The sequence below is a fragment of the Mobula birostris genome, chromosome 14, assembly GCF_030028105.1.
Source record: "Mobula birostris isolate sMobBir1 chromosome 14, sMobBir1.hap1, whole genome shotgun sequence".
In the NCBI taxonomy this organism is placed as follows: domain Eukaryota; kingdom Metazoa; phylum Chordata; class Chondrichthyes; order Myliobatiformes; family Myliobatidae; genus Mobula; species Mobula birostris.
In genome coordinates this window covers 37,262,411-37,285,914 of record NC_092383.1, presented here as the reverse complement: position 1 = coordinate 37,285,914, position 23,504 = coordinate 37,262,411, and the positions used below count along the sequence as shown (strand labels likewise).

The window sequence follows — 23,504 nt, the reverse complement described above, 5'->3', positions numbered from 1 at the left end:
TGATTCAGGCGGATGGTGATCACTAGCCATGAGCACAGTGCTCCAGAAAGTGGGAGGGATGACAGAGGCATAGACATGTTCTCTCAAACAGAACAGCAAGCAGAAGGAACTAGAGCTGGATGCAATGGAAGAGATTCTGCAAGAAACGAGGGAAGAATCAGATGAGAAAATAAGTTTCTGAACAACACGTAGTTTGTTCTCTCTATATCCACTTTACCAGGCTTTCTGGAACAGAGTGGCAGGGAGTGACAGTTAATGTTAAATCTATGGCTCTCTCACACAAATACATGGCAATACTAAATCTAATGGAGCACTATTGGTCTTTAACTCACTTTGTCAACACCACACTCTGTCCCATCTAGCGGAGGATCCAATTTTGTTTTGCATGGTAAGTCTTCTTCCACCAGACACCAGAGACCAGAGCACATCGTATGCTGAAATAAAAGGAGAGTCTATGGTTAGATGTGAGATCTATGTCATATCTCCAATCTGTCATTAAACCAATCAATAAAAACAATAATCACACCCTTAAATACAATTTCCCATTCTCCAAGAACATCTGTAAATCTGAATAATTACAAATATGCATAAACAATAATATTGTTGGTTGGTCACTAGTGATTGGAATCTCCACAACCCAGAGGCGGGGACTTGTTGTATCACTTTATTAGACATACTCAAAAATTAACTTAATTCTATCCATACAGATCCCTTAGTATTTCTACTGAACAGAAAACAACTTCTGAGTTCCCCTTCACATCTATTGCAAATCTAAACATAACCACAACTAAGAGGTCCATTGGCAAAATGGTGTCATGAATTAAGCCAAGGAAACATTAGGTAGCTGATGGACAGAACTTGCTAATTACCAGCCAGCAACCATCAACCATTACCCATTATCCAACAGTCATCACCCAAAGGCCTTCATCCAAATACCACCACCAAATGACATGACCCAATATGCATTGCCCGATAACTGTCACCAATAACCAACCTCCAATGACCACCAACCAGCACGAGATTCAAGTATCTCTTAACTATCAGACCTTATGAGCAATGGGATAGCCAATTCTGGAGGATGACTCCGTTCAGACATGAAGATGAAGAGCTGGATTTATGAGGCTTGCAGAGAGATCTGTCTCTTCTGGAGCACAAAATGAAAGAAAAATTTACCTTCTGAGCATTATTCGGCTGCTTCGCAGGTTTCAGTCTCAGAACCTCTTCAAGATGATGTTTGGTACTGGGTGTTCCCGTCATAACTTTGTAAGACATTATACAACCACTAGCTGTGTGCGAGTACGTTCCTGGCACTAACGCACAGGTTCCAGCAGGCAAGAAGACTAAAAACTCCACAGAAGTGGCACAGGACATTAATATCCCAAGATATTTTCACTGTACCTGTGACAATAATAAAGCACTTTATCAAGTTACCAAGTGCCACTTTCCTGCACTAATGCCCATATTTCTATCTCCCTCGCAGATACGAAGAACTCTGCTGTAAATATACTCAACAACTGAACCTCTGTTCCTGAAGGACAGAGAGAAGGATGTGGACATATATAGTCCCTTCCAGGAACCCAGAACCCTTAAACTGTTGAACAAACAATTAAGTGCAATGTAGGAAATATGGGGGGGGGGGGATTGTTATTCATCAAGTTTTTCATGAGATAATCATGTGACTACCATACTTAACTGGTCCCAAACTGAGGTGGCAGCAGAGACCACATTTGTGGATCTAAAGTTACATGTACACTATTTCAGATAAGACAACGTTCTTTTTATTAGAAACCAAATGAGAACTTACAACATTCTAGCAGAGTTTATAGTCATTCTAACTGAGACCAGTTTTAAATTCCATTTAGATACCTGAACTGGTCTTAAATAAAGGGTCTCAAAATAACGGGTTGGCCATTCAAGACTGAGGCAAAGGACTATTATTCCAGTGGGGTGGAGGAGAATCATTCAAATTTACTACTTAAGGGGGCTGCAGAGGTTCAGTTGCTGAGTGTACTTACAATAGGGTTCTCCATATTTACAAAGAAGATAGAGGTATGGGAATAGTATAGGAAAGTGGCACTGAGATAGCTTGGTAAAGTGGTTTATTATTGTCACAAGTACTGAGGTACAGTGATGAACTTTGTTTTGCATGCCATCCATACCGATCATTTCATCACATCAGTACACTGAGGTAGGACAAGAGAAAACAAAACAGAATGTAGAATAAAGTGATATAGTTATAGAGAAAGTACAGTGCGGGCAGGCAATGAGGTGCAAAGCCACATTGTGTGGTTAGAAGTCCACCTTATTGTATAAGGGGACTGTTGAAGAGGATAAAGATCAGCCTTACTGAATATCTCAATGGTCTGCTCCTGCTCCTTTTGAGTTTTGCTTCATTTGTACATTTCAAGACCCCATAAGCATCAAAACCAGATAACGTACCAGGTAACACCTGTCCTGCTGTCTTTAGGAGTACGTACATATGCATCCCAGTATCCCTCTTATCCTACCATCCATTGTGCCCTGTTGGCCCTTTCTGAATGTACTACCTCTAGCTTAAATTCTGTTTGCCACTTGTACACCTGCCCAGAAGGTTCATCAGCACCTGAAAAGAGTGGGTCAGTCTACACATTTGCTACTCTATCATTGAGTAAGATCATGTCTGAACTTTCACCTCAGTGTCACTTCTTCTAAATTTCTATTTTCTTCAGATATAGACTGGAGAGAATTCTAATCAGTTCCATCGCAGTCTGTTATGGAGCTTCTAATGCACAGGATCTCAAGAGGTGGCAGGGGTGCTGAAGACTCTGCCAGTTCCATCATAGGCACAACCATCCTCGCCATCGAGGACATCTTCAAGAGGCAGAACCTTAAGAAGTAGGCATCCACTATTAAAGACTGTTACTGTTTGGGACATGCCCTTTTCGTGTTACTGTCATTGGAGGAGGAAGGAGAGGAGGTTCAAGACCCACACTCAATATTTCAAGAATAGCTTCTTCTGCTCCTTTCATCAGATTTCTGAACAGTCCGTGAACCCTTGACTACGACCTCATTATTTGTCTTTTGTACTATTTGTAATTTACAGTAATTGCTATTCCTACAGCCTACTGCTAATGCAAAACAACAAATTTCAAAACATGTCAGTGGTAATAAGCCTGATTCTGATTTCCTGCACTAACCCTATATCCCTCCGCTCCTCTAATATCCAAAATCCAATCTCTCTCTCTCCTCTCTCATAGGCTTTTTTCCACAATGTCATTCATTGCATCCTGGGAGATGGTTTATCATGGCCTCAAAATTTAAGTTCAAATCATTTATCTATATCACAAAACTGCCTTCCAAAGTCCCACTGCATAGAACCCCAAGTCTCTAAACACATGCCAACTATTAGCTTTTCCTTTCAGCCCACCGAGCCAATTTTAATTAATTCACATTTCAATCCTATGGGCTTTGATCAGCCTGCTATGTGGCCTTTCCAAATGCTGTTTCCTGCTGCCTCTTGGATTTCTCCCAAAAATTTGTCCATCAGTGATGTTATGCTACGTTATGATGGTCCGCAGCTACTTGATCTATTCCATCCTTGATAGAATCAGTGGCCAAGTAACTGAGATTGTGCCACCGAACAGAATGACTTCACTTTCTCATTAGTTACTTGGTGGAAAACTTTCTACAAAAATTGAATCTTTCATTGAAAGGCCTGGAATGAGTGGATGAGGAGAGCATGTTTCCTTTAGTAGGAGAGACTAGGAGCACAAAATAAAGGGATGACTCTTTAAAACGGCGACGAGGGGAAATTTACTCAACTGGTGGGTGGTGAACTCATAGAATTTGTTGCCACAGGGGTTGTGGAGGCCTAATCATTGGGTGTACTTAAAGCAGAGATTGGTAGGTTTTTGATTGGCAGGGGTTATGTGGAGAAGGTAGGAAAATGAGGTTAACAAAAAATAGCTATGACTGAATGGTGGAGCAGACCTGATGAGCTGAATAACCCAACTTTCTCTTGAAGGTTCATGTCAGCTGGGTCCTGATGCTCTCGGAGATGTTATCGAAATTCTGAGATTTATGGATTGGACTGTAGTTCATATTGGCCTCTTTCAGTTCTATGTTTCTTTTGTGTTCTTGCCCATTCTCTCTTGCTGCCGACTGGCAGGCTGGGAGTTTGGGGTTTGATGTTCTGATTTGTTAGTTTGTGTGTGTGGGGGGGGTTGGGGGTGTCTGGGCTTTGCGAGCTTTTGTTTCTTTATCTTTTTATGCGGGGGGGTTGCAACTAGAGGGTGGGGGGTATTGATGTCTTTCTTTCAACTACTTCTATGCTTTTCTTATTTGTGGCAATCTGGAGAAGACAAATCTCAGAGATGTATTGCATACGTACTTAGATAATTAAATGAACCTTTGAATTTTGCTCCTATAGTCTTCAGGAGAACATAACTGAAAAATGTGTCCTCCTGGCCTCATCAGTAAGGGTGTAGGTAGCAGAGGAGCAGTTAGTGAAGGAAACTCTCTAAGAGAGGAAAGAAAACGTATTGTGGTCTCAACCATCTAGAGATCGGAGGAAGTACAATAATGATAACCAGACACACCTCTAATAACCGATGGCACTGGAATGCCCTGACATTGACAATTTTTGCATCTCTGCTACTTGTGGGATTGTGCAGAAACTCTTTAACACAGTTTTAAAATAAGTGAAGTTATTTTAAAAACACTTTGTCAACAGTAAGGAGTTCAGGAAACCTGATGTCTGAGGCACCAGAAAAAGCAGGTGGAAAGGCAAGAGTCCGACTGAATCTATCAACAGTTTTCTGTTCTGCAGCACTTTATATTCCCTCACTTCATCATTTTTCTTCACTGCCTGTCGCAGCTCATTAATTCTTTCAAATAGGCTTGCCGACAAACTAGTTTTCTAATGTAGAGAATGAAAGCATTAGGGAACAGATTCTTCACCCTGTGAGTGTAGTTCTTCAATGACTTGCTCATCCTGGTCTAACCTCCAGCTACTACAGCCTGCTCCACAACAGCTGATATCCAGAACTTTTGAAAGGAAAGAATAGACTTGAGGTTTCATGTTTCCTGATGAGAGCTTCTTGTGTTCAAGGCTCTTTGCCAGGAAAGGGATATTGTACATGAAATCTGTGCATATGTACTCAATTAACCGTTGCAGTCAATGAGTGATATACAACTTGCATTGTGGCTGCAGAAGGAGCTGAAGCTGGAGCTGGTCTGAAGCAATTCTAACATTGTTTGATGGCACCAGTATACAACACTCCCTCAGTCAACATCTTCTAGCTTTCACCTTAAATGGGTTTCTGGGACTGTTAGTGCCTGCGATTTACAGTTTGAAGATCATTTAAGTGATCCAACATTTTGCTGTCTTCAAGAAGATTCCAGGAAGCGAGCGTGTACTCAAACAGCCTCGATGCAAAGAAACTTCAAGACACTTTGACTCCATTTTGCCGTTTAAAGCATCCGTTAATCGCCGATTGAGACATGGAGGGAAAGGCAGAAGGCAAGCAAGAGTGTCAGCACTGACTGCTTTCCCTTTGATCGCCCCCCCAGGAAAGAGTCTGTGAACGGCCTGTCACTGTGTGGCTCACTGTGGCAGGCAGTATGCCTCTCTGCCTCGTATGGCGTCTCTCTCTTTCGACGAATATCGGTGATATCGTAGGATGGTATCGTGGTTCTGCATTTATAGACTGTGGACTTTTTCAGACTCATGGTTTTTATATTCTCTGTTTGTTTTTAATCAACTATTCATTGTTGTGAAGGGGCGGGTGTTTGGGGGTTATGTTCTGCTAGTATTCTCTTAGTTTTTGTGTGGGGGAGGGGTTGTTTTCGGGGGTCAATGTTCCAGTTCCATTTTGTGTTGGGAAAGGGGGGTTTTGGGGGCTGGGTTGATGATCAAGATGCCATTTGTTTTTGTACCGGGAATGTGTTTGATGTTTCTCTCTGAATAACTTTCATATTCTTTCTCATTTTCGTGGGTATCTGGAAAATACAAATTTCAAGTTGCATGTAGGTACGTGCTAAGCCACACTCAGGTTGGAGGAACAACACCTTATATTTCATCTGGGTAGCCTCCAACCTGATGGCATGAACATTGACTTCTCTAACTTCCGCTAATGCCCCACCTCCCCCTCGTACCCCATCCGTTATTTATATACACACATTCTTTCTCTCACTCTCCTTTTTCTCCCTCTGTCCCTCTGACTATACCCCTTGCCCATCCTCTGGGTTCCCCCCCTCCCCCTTTTCCTTCTCCCTGGGCCTCCTGTCCCATGATCCTTTCATACCCCTTTTGCCAATCACCTGTCTAGCTCTTGGCTCCATCCCTCTCCCTCCTGTCTTCTCCTATCATTTTGGATCTCCCCCTCCCCCTCCCACTTTTAAATCTCTTACTAGCTCTTTCTTCAGTTAGTTCTGACGAAGGGTCTCGGCCTGAAACGTTGATTGTACCTCTACCTAGAGATGCTGCCTGGCCTGCTGTGTTCACCAGCAACTTTGATGTGTGTTAGTCAATAGTTATATTGAAATATACTAATTTATTACAAAAAAAAAGTCTGTCCCCTCCAAGACTGAAGTTGTTTATTAAGGAAAAAAAAAGGTAAAATGCCTCCTCGTATAATAAAAATTAACAATAGCCAACATCTAAATTTAAATAATGAATTGAGGGTTTTGAAAGTTTTGAAAATAATTCAGAAAGGGTCCCCACAATGTTTGAAAGTCTTGATGAGATTCAGAAATTGAACAACAAATATTCTCTAAACCTAAACATGACATAACGTCGCATGAGTAGGAGGAAAAACATCTTTACTTTTAAACAAAAGTGCCCTCCTAGCTATAAGAGAGCTAAAGGCCAAAATATGTAAATCAGATGTGTTCAGCTTGATACCTTGTCCTGCAACAATACCGAATAGGGCCATCAGAGGATTAGGCTTAAAATTGACTTCGAAAAGTAAAAGAAAAAGTTTGAAAAAATTCATTCCAATATTTTTCCAAGACATGGACAAGTCCAAAACATATGAATTAATGAAGCTTCTCCATTATTACATCTGTCACAGTAGAGAGATATATCCGAATAAAAACAAGATAGCTTATCTTTAGTTATATGGACTCTATGTACCACCTTAAATTGTATGAGGGAATGGCGAGCACATAGCGAAGTATTAACCAGTTAAGAAATTTCATTCCAAGTTTCCTCCGATATTGACGTTGATAAGTCTTGTTCCCAGAGATTCCTAATTTTGTCTAAAGGAACATTCCTCGTCTCCAGTAACATACCATAAATATTAGATATTGAACCATTATGAAAAGGTGTCAAATTAAAAATTACGTCTATTAAGTTCTTATCTGAGTTTATAGGAAATGTGCATAATTGAGATCTTAGAAAGTCTCTGATTTGTAGATACCTAAAAAAGTGAATTTTGGGTAAGCTATAGTTAGCTGACAATTGCTCAAATGAGAAAAAGATTTCTTCCAACAAACAGATCCCAAAAACATTTAGTACCCAACCTGTCCCATTCTTTAAAAACTAAATCATTCATGGAGGGTTTTAAAAACATTAGAATAAATGGGACTAGAAAGGGAAAATCTCAATAAACCAAAATGTTTTCTAAATTGTATCCAGATCTCAGAGTATGTTTAACTATTAAATTATCAGTTAGTTTACTTATAAAGGAAGTGAGGATCCAAGAGGAGAAATAATAAAAAATTTATTAACAGAGTTAGCTTCTAAAGAAACCCATACCAGACAGTCTACATGATTAATATAATATAGCTAAAATGTAAGATATCATATACTAACTGCCCAGTAATAAAACCTAAAATTAGGTAAGGCTGAGCCAGACTTCTTAGGTTTTTGAAGATGAACTTTATTTAAACAAGGATGTTTATTTTTCCATATATAGGAGGATAAAATAGATTCAAGAGAGTCCAAAAAGGATTTAGGAATAAAAACAGGTAAAGCCTGAAAAAGATATATAAATTTAGGTATAATATTCATTTTAATAGAATTAATTCATCCAATCAACAATATTGAAAGAGGTGACCAATTAATAATATCTTTTTTACATGGTTCAATAAAGTAAGAAAGTTTTCTTTAAACAGGTGTTTGTAATTCTTAGTGACTGTTACACCCAAATAAGTAAATTGATTCCTTACAAATTTAAAAGGGAGATTAGTATTAATTGATACCAAATTATTTAAAGGAAATAATTCAATCTTATGTAGGTTCAATTTATATCCTGAAAACTCGCTAAAATGGGAGAGTAAAGAAAGTATGTAAGGTAACGAGGTCTCAACATTAGAGATAAAAAGCAATATATCGTCAGCGTAAAGCGAGATTTTGTGGGTGATACCTCTCCTTAAAATAACACAGATATCATTAGATTCTCGAAAAGCAATGGCAAGAGGTTCTAAAGCTAAATCAAAGAGCAAAGAACTCAACAGACAACCTTGTCTAGTTCCGCGGTGAAGTTTAAATGGTTTGGAATTTTGAAAATTAGTAAGAACCTGAGAAGGAGATAAATAATTTAATCCATTGAATAATATCTGGTCCAAAATAAGATTTTTCTAAGGTATTAAATAAATAATTCCATTCAACCCGATTGAAGGCCTTCTCAGCATCTAAGGATATCACACATTCCGCTATCTCCTGAGAAGGAGAGTAAATAACATTTAATACACAGTGTATATTAAAATTGGAATGTCGTTTTTTAATAAATCCAGCCTGGTCATCAGAAATAATAGAAGGTAAAATATTTTCAATCCTATGAGCCAGAACTTTAGAAAGAATTTTAGTATTTTAACATGGAGTAATGAAATTGGCCTATATGAAGAGTATTCAGTTGGGTCCTTGTTCTTTTTTAGGATAAGTGAAATAGAAGCTTCATAAAAAGATTGAGGCAAACTACCCAATTTGAAAGAATCCAAAAAGACCAAGTGTAACTGTGGTCTAATTAATGAAGAAAAAGCCTTATAAAATTCTCCAGAAAATCCATCTGGACCCAGAGCCTTCCCCGAGTGTAATGAACATAGAGCCTCGGCGATTTCTTCATAAGAAATGGGTTGATCCATCTGTTTGTAATTATCTGCAGAAAGTGCAGAGATATTTAATTGATCTAGAAAATTTTTCAAAGGAAAGACAACAACTGGGCTGCAAGATGAAGACAGGAGGGTATGGAATTGAGGGGGTGTATCTGGGACGCCAGGTAGCACCGTTGAGCCCTCTGGAAACGTCATAGGCTTATCAATGAAACGTCAAAGAAGGAGGGTGCCCACCTGATGATCCCGATGACATACCTACCCTCCCTCCTTGCCACCACTCCAAGCCCACTACCAACATCGAGAGTGCCAACTTACCATAGGGATTGAAACATCAAGTCTACTAATACATACCTACATACTTTCGGGGAATCAGAACTATAAAGTTTAGAATAGAATTCTCTAAAGGCATCATTTATTTCAGAGTAATCAGTTGTCCTATCATTATTAGTTTTGCAAAGTTCTTTAATTTGTCATTTAACTACAGGTTTTTAATTGGTTGGCCAATACTCTGCTTGATTTATCTCCGTGAATGTAAAATTGAGTTTTATCTTTAAGAAGTTGAGTTTCAATTGGATATGTTAACAGAAGATCATATTTAGTTTTAACTTCAACACGTCTTTTATATAAAACAGGGTCTGGAGCTATAGCATATTTTTGATCTAATTGTTTCAATTGATTGGCTAATTCAAGTCCTTCTTTATTACCTTTATTCTTTGTTATATATATTTCAATTTTTTAAAGAAGAAATCTAAGGACTCAATTAATACAATGATTAATACATATTGGAAAAAAATAATTGAAATACATTATTAAGTCCGACAGGAAAAAAAAACACCTATCCCAAGACCATCTCCCCTCATTAGAAAAAAGGAGAGAGAAAAAAAGATAAAAGGCAGAGGAAAGAAAGGAGAGAAGAAAAAAGAAAAGAGAGTAAAAGAAAAAGAAGAGTAGGCATCCAGCTCTCAGAGTCAGTTTAAAATACAAATTAAAGAAACTAGCTTATAATAAGGGATATATTAATCTTAAAAAAATAAAATAAATAAATTAAACATTCTGGGCTATTAGCTTTATTCTTAACACTCGCAGTATAAGAAATAATTTGTCCTCTAATATAGGCCTTGAAAGTATCCCATACAATAAGATTAGAAGTCTCTTCCTTTTTATTCTCTTCAAAAAACAAAATAATATGCTTCTCAATTTTTAAACTCCTTATCAGATAACAAAGTTGTATTAAAATGCCAAAATCTGTTGGTTTGAAGAAAACCAGGGAGTTTTAAAGATAAAAATATAGGAGCATGATCTGAAACAGCAATCTCTTTATATTCACAGGAATGAACCAATGAAATCATTTGACTATCGAAAAAAAATAATCAATCCTGGAATATGTATGCACAACATGGGGGAAAAAAACGAATACTCCCTACCTAAAGGATATAAAAATGCCAAACATCAACTATATCACACTTCAATAAAAAGGATTAAATAAACAAAGCTGATTTATTAAGAGACGCTGGTTTAGAAGATGATCGGTCTAAAATTGGATCTAGCCAACAGTTAAAATCTCCTCCCATCTCCAAAAAATAAAGATTCAGATCCGATAAAAATGAAAAAAAAATGCTCAAAGAATCCTGGATCATCTACATTTGGGGCATACACATTGGTAAATACCATTAATTTATTATCTAGTATTCCTGAAACTATAACAAAATGTCCATTAGTATCAGACACTACTTTATGTGGGACAAAGGAAAGCGTATTATCTATAAACATCGAAACTCCTCTAGATTTGGCCTGAAAAGAAGAGTGAAAACAAGGTCCATTCCAATGGCTAAAAAAACTAAGATTATCACATTTGCATATGTGAGTTTCTTGTAAAAAAAATAATAGGGACCTTAAATTTCCTAATATAAGCAAAAATCTAATTACATCTAACAGGGTGATTTAACCCTTACATGTTAAGACGAAGTAAATTAATAGTTTAGTCCATTTTAATATTATTTAAAGGAAGGGTTAAAATGTATGTTAATAACCAAGCCATAAACCTTGAGAAATGGTAACCAAGCAACAAGTTGGCTAAAAATTCGAAAACAGCTTCTGGGGAAAAAAAACATACCCCGCCCACCTCCCAAAGAAAGAAAACTGACCAATAGAAAGTCGGCATCTACAACTACAGACGACTCCGGCAAAAACCTGGTGATCGCTCCAATTAGTTTCAAGGTTATTTATATTCCAACCTAGACTAAACAAAATCCAACAAGAGATTCAATTCTCATATATCTAAAATACAGTATTAAAAATATGAAAGGAAATTAGTTACAAGGGTTTACCAAAAGTAAAAGATACAATTATTCATACAGAAAGACATTAAACATTAATCTTATATCTTCATGGAAAAACAGACTAAACAGTTAGCCTTCAAATTTAAAAAATCTGTGTTTCAGCATTCAAATAAAACCATTCGAAGGATCCATCTTTAATGAGATTCTCAGTCAAACTAGGTAGCCAAGGGACGGGTTAAAACCCTTATTAAAAAAACTCTAACAGAGCTTGTTTAAACTTAGCATATACCTGCATAACCTCAAGCGAATAATCTTCGAGAATCTTAATATTCCACCCTATAACCAATCGTGCCCCTTTAGGAGAAACTAAACAGCTAGCCTTCAGATATAGCCTTTTGGATTTTAAAAGCTTTTGTACTTCAACAGTCAAGCGGAACCATTCGAAAGAACGGTTTTTAAGTGTGATTCTGAGTCAGGCTGGGTAGCGAAGGGAAGGCTTGAAACCCTTATTAAAAAGCTCGGACATAACTTCTTTGCACTTAACACATTCCTGCATAACCTCAGGCGAATAATCTTCGACAATTCTAATCTTGCGACCATTATAGTCAATCATGCCTGTTCAACAAGATTCGCGAATTAAGAGTACTTTTGTTTTAAATTCCTGAAAACAGATTATTATTGATCTTGGTCTCTGACCGTTAGGAGGTGTAAACGCAGGAGATCTGTGAATTTGATCAATCATAGGCACAGACGTTTAAAAACTCCGGAAATAATTCTTGCAATAAGTTTGCAAAAAACTCCATAGGATGATTACCTTTGATTAATTCTTCGAGACCCAGAACCCGTAGGTTGTTCCTTCTACATCTATTTTCTAGGTTGATAATCTTCTGTCTTAACTTTTCATTGGATTTTGATTGCTTTTCACAAAGCTTCTGCAATTCATCCACTTCCGTTTCCCGAGCCAACAAAATTTCCTCATTATTTTTAATACGTTTCTTGTGTTCATTAAGAGTTTGTTGAATAGAATCCAATTTACCATCTATTTGTTCAAATTCAGAGCTGAATTGTTGAAACTTCTCAGAGGCTTCTCGTGTATGACTTTGCAGCAAATCCATAATAGAATCCAAAGAAGCAGGGAAATCATCTTTTTTAGTACCTCTGGCCCTCCTTATATCCATAATGAAAGAATATCACACTTAAAAAAGAAGTTTCAAGACAGGTTGGAAATAGTAAGATAATTAGAGTTGGAACAACAGCAGACTGCTGTTACTCCATCAGCCACCAACAGGAAATCTCAGAGATGTTCAAAAGTTTCAAATTTTCAAAGTAGATTTATTATTGAAGTATGTATATGTCAACCATATACAACCCTGAGATTCGTTTTAAGGACGTACACAGTAAATCCAAGAAACACAATAGAATCAATGAAAGACTGTACCCAACAGGATAGACAAACAACCAATGTGCAAAATGTGTGATTCATCACAACTTTTGATTTGGCCAATGGCAGTGGCGTCGTCAGCAAACTTAAAGATGGCCTTGGAGCTGTGTGTAGCCTCACAGTCATAAGTGTAAAGTGAGTAAAGCAGGAGGCTGTGTTTAATAACGGTAACATCCTCAATTCCCTTCTCCATGTAACCACCCATAGATGTCGCATATTCATCAATGCTAATGTGGTGGTCATAGGTAGCTGCCTCCCTGAACGTGCACCAGTCTGTGTTCTCAAATCAGAGACCAGAGCTGTGGGCTAAGGTACACCTGCACTGATTGTCAGCCAGGAGGAGATGTTAGTACCAATCCATATTGACTGTGGTCTAACACATGGAAAAGAGTTTAAAATTACAATGTAGTATTTAATTTCTGTCGTGTGTACACCAGCAAGGTTAGTCATTGAAAGGTCCCATGAGAAAGGCAGAGCCACACACACAAAATGCTGGAGGAACTCAGCAGGCCAGGCAGCACCTATGGAAAAGAGTAAACAGTCGACGTTTCATGCCGAAATCTTTCCATGCAGGTTAGGGAGAGCTGCGATTTTAAAGTCACCTCACTTGTCAATTAGTTGTTTAGGCCCACATACATCACCCTTCTGACCTGGCAAAATCAGCCACAGGGGAGCAGCTAAGCCACAGGACACGGGGAAGATCGAACCCAATGCACTCGGCACAGGCATCAGAACAGAAATTCCTGTGGTTGGCTTCATGTAATCAGATACCAGATGCAAATAGGAATATAAACTGCTTGTCTGAGCAATGTGCTGATCAAGGGATTTTGATGTAAATTTTGTATGGAAACAGATGTTAAAGCAGTGTCTGTTATTCATGTCTACCCAGCCAGTGAGTTAGCACATACAAATAGTTTTTCCATCATCAATGGTGCTGCAAAGAGTCAGAGATAAACAAGACTGAATTCCTTCCTAATCCACTTCATACTTGATTGAATTACACTTTCAGCTCATTGTGAGCATTTGCAAGCTGTTGATTACTGGAGGCATCAAGCTCCTGAACCAGCATGGATAACTTCATTCACCTCGATTCTGAACTGATTCTACGAGCTACAGACTCACTTTCAAGAACTCATTAAAACTCAAGTTCTCAGTATCATTTTTATTTGCACAGCTTACCGTCTTTTTCACGTTGGTTGGTTAGCAGTCTTTGTAAAATTCTTATTTCCTGTAAATGCTGGTAAGAAAATGAATCACAAGGTAGTATATGGCAACATATACAAACCCTGATAATAAATTTATTTTGAACTTTGCAGGTGCCCAATATCATTAATCGAGCTAATAGACTCCTGAAGCATTGTTTGTCCCCATCTTCTGCTACTTTCCCCATTCTACCTGTCCTCCTGCAGACATCCCACCTCCCCCGGAAGTTCCGGGAGTCTCCCGCATATAAATAGTGGCTCCCTGATGCCCACAAATTATATACAATATCACGGAAATCAATTTTTTTGAGAGCGAGTGAGAGAAAGCAAGAGAGAGCGCGAGAGCGACCACGAGAGAGGGCATGTGCATGAGAGAGAGTGAGAGCAAGCAAGCGAGCGAGAGAGCAAGAGAGAAAAAGAAAGCGAGAGCGAAAGCAAGCGAGAGCACGCGAGCGAGAGCAAAACCTAGAGCGCTTGAGAGCGCGTGAGCGACCATGAGAGAGAGAGAGAGCATGAGCAAGCCACGGCAAAGTATTCCAAAAAAAATATAAAACGTACATCACCCCAGACTACACTAAAGTGTACCCCTGCCTAATAGGGGTCAAAATAATGACAGTGTTGCTCACTGCACTGTTTGCAACAGTGACTTTTCTATTGCCCATGGTGGGTTAAGACTGTAAAAGACGTGTTGAGGTGAGTTTAACAGGTGTCATTCGTTCATTAGCATAGCTAATGTTATTTAAACTAGCTGGCTAGCTGCTAAGGAGCTACTCTATTGCAGACATCCCACCTCTCCCGGTAGTCTCCCGCAAATTGATGGTGTTACCTCCCTGAAATGAGTTTTTGCAGGGTGGGGTGTCTGCTCCTGTCTTTACATGAGACCTGGCAGGTGGTGGGTGGGTGGGTGGGTGTGTGTATGTATGTGTATGTGTGTATGTATGTGTAGCCTCTGCCCTCTATACATGTACACATGGCCAGTGCGTGAATCTCCAACTCCCACTGTTAGACTTTGGAGGATGAATCTCGGACTCATCACCTGTACTAGCCATAGTGTAAGGGAAGACAGGAAGAGAGGGAGCAGCAGGCACAGTGATGTGTCAGGCAGACACAGCCCCGTGGATGACATACAGTCAATGCAGTTATATATACAAACCTATCCATTAGAAGCCTGAAGCAATTTGACTCCTCAAGCCTACTATCTGGGCTAAGCTCCATACTCCTGCCAACCTCAATTCGAGTCTTGTGCACAAGCACAGTGAGATACAGGTACAATGAAAATTCTGCTTGCATCAGCTTCACAGCAATAGAATGAGACAACACTGACAACCTGTCAAGAACCTAATTGCTTTTGCTTTAAAAAGACTCTGCCTCCATTGGCTTTAGAGAAAGAGCTCCAGAAACTGTTCTGCACACCACTGTTGTAATGAGTGGATACTGTTGCCTTCCTGTCAGTTTGAACCTGTCTTGCCATTCTTTTCTGACCTCTCTGATTACCAAGGCATTTTCAAGATACAAGATGTTTTAACATCATTTCCTGCACACAAGTGGAAAGGACAATTAAATAATTGTTACTCCAGATTCAATGCAGCACAAAAAAATACTAAGATAAAGAACACAATTTTAAAAACACACACAACAGAACTGCTGCTCAATGGATGTTTTCTTGTTCCTTGCACCATTCTCTGTAAACTCTAGAAACTATGGCATGTGAAAATCTCAGAAGGTCAGCAGTTTCTGAGATGCTCAAACCACCCCATATGGCACCAGCAATCATTCCACTTTCAAAGACACTAAGATCACGTCTTCCCCATTTTGATATTTGGTCTGAACAACTGAACCTCTCGACCATGTCTGCATGCTTTTATGCATTGAGTTGCTGCCACATGATTGGCTGATTAGGTATTTGCATTAAAGAGGTATACACATGTACCTAATAAAGTCACCACTGGATATATTTATATTAGTATATAAAAATACAAAAGCTTACAGAAACTTGTTAATCAGCTAAATCTGTAGATGAGCGGCTTTTGTATAATTAGCATTTCCATCTGATTCCCTGTGAGGAAACTGATAAATCATACGGCATCTTATCATATTTTAAGAATTCCCTGAGCATGTTTATCTAAAGACCAATTGTATAGTCAGGATTTACAAATGTCAAATTAGATGTATATTAGTTGAGGGTACTGTTAAGGTACCAAAACGTGCTTATTAAACTGCCTCTCATCAACTATACGTCCATATCTTTAACATCCATCTGAATGCCAGGTCAACATCCCAACTGAACCCACCCCTCACAGCACATCACTTGTTCAGGACTTTTACATACAGCCACAGAATTACAGGGCACCATGGTAGCGTAGTGGTTGGCATGACACTATTACAGGTTGGGGCATCAGAGTTGGGAGTTCAATTCCGGCGTACTCCGTAAGCAACTTTGTACGCTCCGTCCCGTGTGTGCATGGGCTTCCTCCCACAGTCCAAAGATGTACCAGTTAGTAGGGTAATTGGTGATTGTAAATTGTAGTGTGATTAGGCTAGGGTTGCCTTGCCCTCACTGTATCTTTACATAAATACATAGCATAGAAACAGGCCCAACCAAGATGCCCCTTCCAAGCTGGTCCCATTTGTAAATATTTGGCTTCTAAACCTTTCCAATGCACTTACCTGCCCAACTGTCTTTTAAAAGTTATTATTGTACCTGCCTCAGAAATTTCCTCTGGAGCTCTTTCCACGCCATACCACTTTCTGTGTAAAAATGTTGCTCCACCACCCCGCCCCCGCCAAGTTCCTATTAAATCTTGCAACTATTTACATGTTTAGGGATTTGAGGGAATTACAGCCTATAACATTCTGCCTGAAAGATATAAGTGGTAAGCCAAAGTATTTTTGTCAAAATCTTACTTGCCTATGTTGGCTGGACTTTTCTTCCAAGACAAGAAGGAAGGAAAGAAAATTAAAATTAATTGCATACACTTGAACTCTAGTGGAAACATCTGCCAAGATTTTCAATTCTTGTCATATAATTTATTTAAACATTGCCAAATTGAACTTGCCTTGGGATTTTATCATCAAGACAATAAATGGATTTATTTTATTCCAATAACTTTTAGAATACTTTGTCCATGTCCCCCAGTAAAAGTGGAGAATATCTTCTTTCAAAGCCTGAATATTTGCATTTACAAATATTTCATCTGTTTCAACATTGCAACTGTTAAGAGGGAAGAGTAATAAAGCCAAACAACAGCAGCTAATCAGCCCAAGGGAGGTGAGGAAATATCCGGATACTATAATACAAGGCAAAATTAATTGCTATTTGCACAGCTATCTAAGAAATCTAACACATCATTTTTGTTAAAAGAGAACTAGAACAAGTTCTTTTATAAAGCAGTGGCATGAGCTGGAATGCAGGGACGTCGATGTGTGTATGAATCTTTGACAAGGTAGACAGCAGCAGAATATAAGATTGAGACTGCTTGAATACAAGATTGTCGAAGGGACAAAGTATAGAAGTAATTACTATTACACGAGAACAGCCATTTAACATTGAGTCATTTAGCATTCAGTAAAACCATGACTGATGTGCTTTTTAAACCCAGAAACATGTTTCCTCTGAGGTACCCTTGGTGAACAAAGGGCCAATCAGTATCTGCTTTCAAATGATTTCAAATATTTTTCATTGGGAGTTTGGTGTGCCACTAAAAGTTCCAGCAAATTTCTGCAGATTTACCATGGAGATTATTGTAACCAGTTACATCATCATCTGGTATGGAGGGGCCACTGCACAGGTTCTGAAAAAGCTGCAGAACGTTGCAAACTCATCAAGCTTCATCATGGGCACCAGCCTCCACATCATCGAGGACATCTCCAAAAGGCGATGCCTTAAAAAGGTGGCATCCATCATTAAAGACCCCTATTAACCAGGACATGTTCTCTTCTCATTGCTATCATCAGAGATGAGGTACATGAGCCTGAAGACACAGACTCAATGTTTTAGGAATAGCTTCTTTCAGTCTGCCATCCTATTTATGAACAGACAATGAACCAAACACAAACACCACCTCTGTCCCTCTCTGTCGATGCACGAGATGACACAGTTAACTCAGTCAAAGTCACTGCAGCAATGTGAAAGATATTGGATCCTGTTCACCTGGGGATGCCATAAAGGACAAACGGTTTAACTCCCAGAGTTCAGAACAGAAGACCTAGTACATGACAGCTAGTGTTGGGCCCTCAATACTCTCATTTAATTCTACACCAAACCAGACCCCGTCTCATGCAATTGCCCCTCCAGCAACCCCCCCCACTCTTCCTTGTACATGCTACCTATATCAACCAACATTCCCTACTATCCCTACTTTCAGATTCTCAAAACCCCAAGTCACCAACCCTAACAGCTCACCACTCACCACCCTAACAACAATACACTGGGACACAATTCCACCTACTGCTTTCCACTCTCTGGTCCTGCGAGAGAAGGATCAGATTGCTTTGGACCTTGACCGCAACTTGGTTTTGCACCATAACCCAATCAGCAAAACAGTTGTTAGCCTAGTATTCAAATTTTGCAACAATGCTTCCAAAGTGTGGTCTAGTGTGCCTAGGAGGAACCTTGTCAGGCTTCACACTGCTGCAGAACTTCCAGCCACTTCCATTCCAGCCCACTTGGCAGTACTTCAGTAATCCTTTGGACCATTTTCTGCTTTCATCTGTAATATTTTAATATTATGTACAGAATTGTTCAAATCTCTTTGGATCTGCACTGTACCTAGCATTTCACCACTCAAAAACTTCTTCACTTATCTGAGGTCCAACGAGGATAACCCATGCTCGGCTACAGTGAAATGCATCATTGCAGTTTTTTCCATTCCTTCCACCTGTTCACATCTTCTACATGCGCAAGATATGAAACATCCATTTGACTGTGTTAGTCCAAAGATGGGGATAGTTGTGGCCCCAACAGAAGCTCTCATGGGACGCCACTTTAGTGTTCATTAACTCTTTTCAATAATTTCCCTTCAATTCCATGGGCCTCTATTTTATCTAATCACTACTTTTAAAGGTTTCAAAAGTGCATTTAATGTCAGAGAAATGTAGACAATATAGGGGAATTTATCAAATACTTTGTAGAAGTAAATCCAAAAATAATGTACACATGAAGACATATACACTCACAGGGTGCTCTGTGGCTTTAGTTCATATACTTTATCAAGGATTGTCAACTATGATTGGCATTGTTAAGTCCACAAAACATCTTGAATAAGATGAAGTTCTCAATCTGTTCAACAACTCCGTCCTTGACTATAGTCTCCAGTAACTTCCTACAATAGACATTATACTATCTTGTCTTTATCTCCCTGGCAATGTTCCCTCTAATTTTTAGTAGTCAGTGTGCACAAAAATATTATGTTGTGCAATTTTTTTTCCTGTGACAAAAGTATGTGCACACTGAATGCACACATGGCACAGTTTATGTAGGTTTACAAAATATTTGACATAAAACTGCAAATAACAACAAAATAACATACATATTTAAGTCACACAGTTGTTTTTCCTCTCTCCTGCCATTTCTTTGTAAACTCTATCTAGACTAATAGAACTTCCATCCAATTGATAGTTTTTGATTCTTATTAACATATCCAAATGACATTCACCTGAACGGTTTCTCAGTTTGTTTTTGAGTTGATTCATTAGGCTAAAACCTCGCTCACAGTCCGCACTAGACGCAAGAGAGGTTCCCCCAATGTCCATTAGCTGTGCAAGGTCGCAAAACTGCTCATTTTGAAGTACAAATGCCACCATTTGAGCAAAGTTTGAAATCAGTCTGGATTTAATTTTATTCTTGCACGGAAAATTTGAAATCATTAAACTGTCTAACTATCACAGTATTTTCAGCTAGAAAATCATAATATTTTAGATGTAAGGCATTAACTTGTTCATTGCCAAATGTGAAGTCACAATCTGCAATTGCAGAGAAATCAAAAGCTGACCATTCTTGTACCTCATTTTCAGGAAACCTTTCTTCTAAATGAACACAAAGACTATTTATAAAAGTCAACAGTGAACTTGTATCTACTGTGACGTTTTCTTCACGTTGTTGGCTTAACAAAACTTTAACTTTGTCACTCCACGAAGCATTGTCCTCCAGATACTGCTTTCTTATCTTGTTAATTTTGCCTCACGCAAAATAAAGTGAATCAATCGGTGTCAGGTCACCCTTTTGCAGAATCTTGCACAGTGCAGCCAGTTCATCAAAGTCATCACTTAAAACCTGTAAAGCTACTTTGTATGTGATGTTTATCAATTTCTTGTGACAGTATTTAGCCACAGGGTCATTTGACTGATCTTTTTCAATAAAAACTCAGTAAGCTATCTACAGGATTTGAAACAGATCTTTGTAAACTTTATGAAGTTTGTGAACTTCAAGGACTCGGCAGCTAACCTCGATGAGTATGCCTCAGCTGTCACGGACTTTATTTGGAAATGCACGGAGGACTGTGTGTCTCGCGAGACGATCCGGGTTTTCCTTAACCGGAAACCTTGGATGAATTATGAGGTCAAGTCCCTTTTAAAGGCTAGAGCTGCGGCTTTTAGGTCCGGGGATACCAGTCGCTACACGGAATCCAGGCGTGAACTCCGGAAAGCCATTAAGGGCGCCAAGAGGCAATATCGAGCCAAGTTGGAAGCCCAGGCTAACTAGAGGGATGCCAGTAGACTATGGCAGGGTCTAAATGAGATCACTGGGCACAAAGAAAAGGCTGAGAATATCAATAACTGTGGCGCTTCTTTTCCTGATGAACTTCATGTATTCTATGCAAGATTCGAACAGAAGAGTAGTGTCCCACTCCCTCCGGATGAACTGGACCTGGTGGCATCGAGATTCATCGTCACCGAGGACGACGTTAGAAGGGACTTCCAGAAGATAAATCCAAGGAAGGTGATGGGCCCAGATGGCATCCCGGGACGGGTTCTCCGGGCCTGTGCAAGCGAGCTAGCTGGAGTGTTTGCTGACATCTTCAACTGCTCCTTGTTTCAGTCTAAGATCCCCTCGTGTTTTAAGAAGGCAACGATAATCTCAGTGCTGAAGAAGAGCAAGGTGGCATGCCTGAATGACTATCGACCTGTGGCTCTGACATCAATTACTATGAAGTGCTTCGAGTGATTGGTTATGGCACACATCAACCGCAGCTGACCGGTCAACCTCGACGCTTTGCAAATCGCCTACTGGAGCAACAGGTCAATGGCATATGCCATCTCTCTGGCCCTACATTCCTCCTTAGAACACCTGGAGAATAAAGACGCATACATAAGGCTCCTTTTCATTGACTACAGCTCTGCCTTTAATACCATCATTCCAAATAATCTGATTCCTAAGCTCCGGAACCTGGGCCTTAGCACTCAGATCTGCAGCTGGATCTTCAACTTCCTCACAGACAGGACCCAAGCTATGAAAATAAGGGACACACTCTCCTCTACAATCACTCTGAGCACCAGTGTCCCACAAGACTGTGTACTCAGCCCCCTGCTGTACTCACTGTACACCCACGATTGTGTAGCCAACTAACCTATCCCTCAACGTCAGCAAGACGAAGGAATTGGTTGTTGACTTCAGAAGGAGTAGCGGACTGCACGACCCAATTTACATCGGTGGTGCACAAGTGGAACAGGTCAAAAGCTTTAAGTTCCTCGGGGTCAATATCACAAATGACCTGACTTGGTCCAACCAAGCAGAGTCCACTGTCAAGAAGGCCCACCAGCACCTTTACTTCCTGAGAAAACTAAAGAAATTTGGCCTGTCCCGTAAAACCCTCACTAATTTTTTTAGATGCACTGTAGAAAGCATTCTTCCAGGGTGCATCACAACCTGGTATGGAAGTTGTCCTGTCCAAGACCGGAAGAAGCTGCGGAAGATTGTGAACATGGCACAGCACATCACACAAACCAATCTTCTGTCCGTGGACTCACTTTACACCGCACGCTGTCGGAGCAGTGCTGCCAGGATAATCAAGGACACGACCCACCCAGCCAACACACTTTTCATTGCTCTTCCCTCCGGGAGAAGGCTCAGGAGCTTGAAGACTCGTACGGCCAGATTTGGGAACAGCTTCTTTCCAACTGTGGTAAGACTGCTGAACGGATCCTGACCCGGATCTGGGCCGTACACTCCAAATATCCGGGCTTGCCTCTCAGTTTTTTGGCACTACCTTACTTCCCATTTTTCTATTTTCTATTTATGATTTATAATTTAAATTTTTAATATTTACTGTCGATTTGTAATCCAGGGAGTGGGAAGCGCAGAATCAAATATCGCTGTGATGATTGTATGTTCTAGTATCAATTGTTTGGCGACAATAAAGTATAAAGTATAAAGTAATATGAAGACTGCCTGCCAAAGATGGCTGCCGCTGTGATGCAGCTGCACAAACCGGAACAGGAAAGGTGAGGTGATGTAAATTAGTGACATGCATTGTGGTATTTGAAAAACCGACTAACTGGTTAACAGAAACATTTAGCTAAAAGATTATTTTCAAAAAGTATAATTAATTACTACATTATTTTAGGTAACTAACCTTTTGGGCGCACATTAATTTCCTTTGTGCGCTGATTGAAAAATGTGTGTGCGCGCACACAGCTTAGAGGGGACATAGCTCCCTGGTCTCTTTCTCCCAACTTCCTTAGAGAGCAGAGCAACCAGTTTCCCATCTAAAGGATCAATATCCACATCAAAAGTACTGAGGAAGATTCTAATTAAGGGATTTACAATGTTTCATTTGCTTCCACTGGAATGGCAACCAACAATCCTTGGAATCAGTCACTTTTTCTTTCTTTCTTTTTAAATCTTTTTATTGAATAAGTATACAAAAAGGTAAGCCATATAGGCACTAATACACTGTTAGAATATAAATTACAGGAGATATTAATACAAAAAAAATACAAACAATGTAATTTAAACATAACATACCAAGGTAACATAATAGTATACTAATTTTTATATATATATATATATCTCAATAGAGAAAAGGAAAAAAAAACCCAAAAAAAAAAACACCGTGCAACTAACTAAAAGCAAAGCAAAGCAATGGGCTAACTTGAAACCAAACAGAGTTAAAAAAAACTTAAAATCACGTCCTCAATCCCGACCTCCATAAAAAACAGTAAAAAAAAACAAGAGTATATATTACATTAAATGAAAATATTGAATAAAAGATCTCCAGGTCTGTTCAAATTTAAATGAGGAGTCATAAAGATTGCTTCTAATTTTCTCCAAATTCAAGCATAATATCATCTGAGAAAACCAACAGTCACTTTTTAATGTTATTTTCTCCATTTTAGTTAGCCCACATTAAGTTCCCACTGCTGGTATAACATTGGGTTTTCTATTAAGTTCTCTCTCTATTGCAAGTATTGGCATAAAGTAATATTTCTATCTGTCTCTGCCATTTCACTATTTCCAATGTACAGTATCACCAGTATCAATTTTCTAGAAGCTGTGGGATACATATGTGCTTCTGTGATCACTAGGAATGTGTCCAAGTAAGCCAGTGC

At 39.2% G+C, this 23,504-nt stretch overlaps 1 protein-coding gene across 1 annotated transcript in view; it reads right to left on the bottom strand.

Moving 5' to 3' along the window:
• The window catches only part of adamts17 (ADAM metallopeptidase with thrombospondin type 1 motif, 17), a 583,128-nt gene that overhangs the window by 142,539 nt on the left and 417,085 nt on the right, over positions 1-23,504 (bottom strand). The window contains exon 11 of the mRNA XM_072278384.1: positions 333-434. Coding sequence (XP_072134485.1) covers positions 333-434 — 102 coding nt within the window. The remainder of the gene's footprint in view (positions 1-332; positions 435-23,504) is intronic.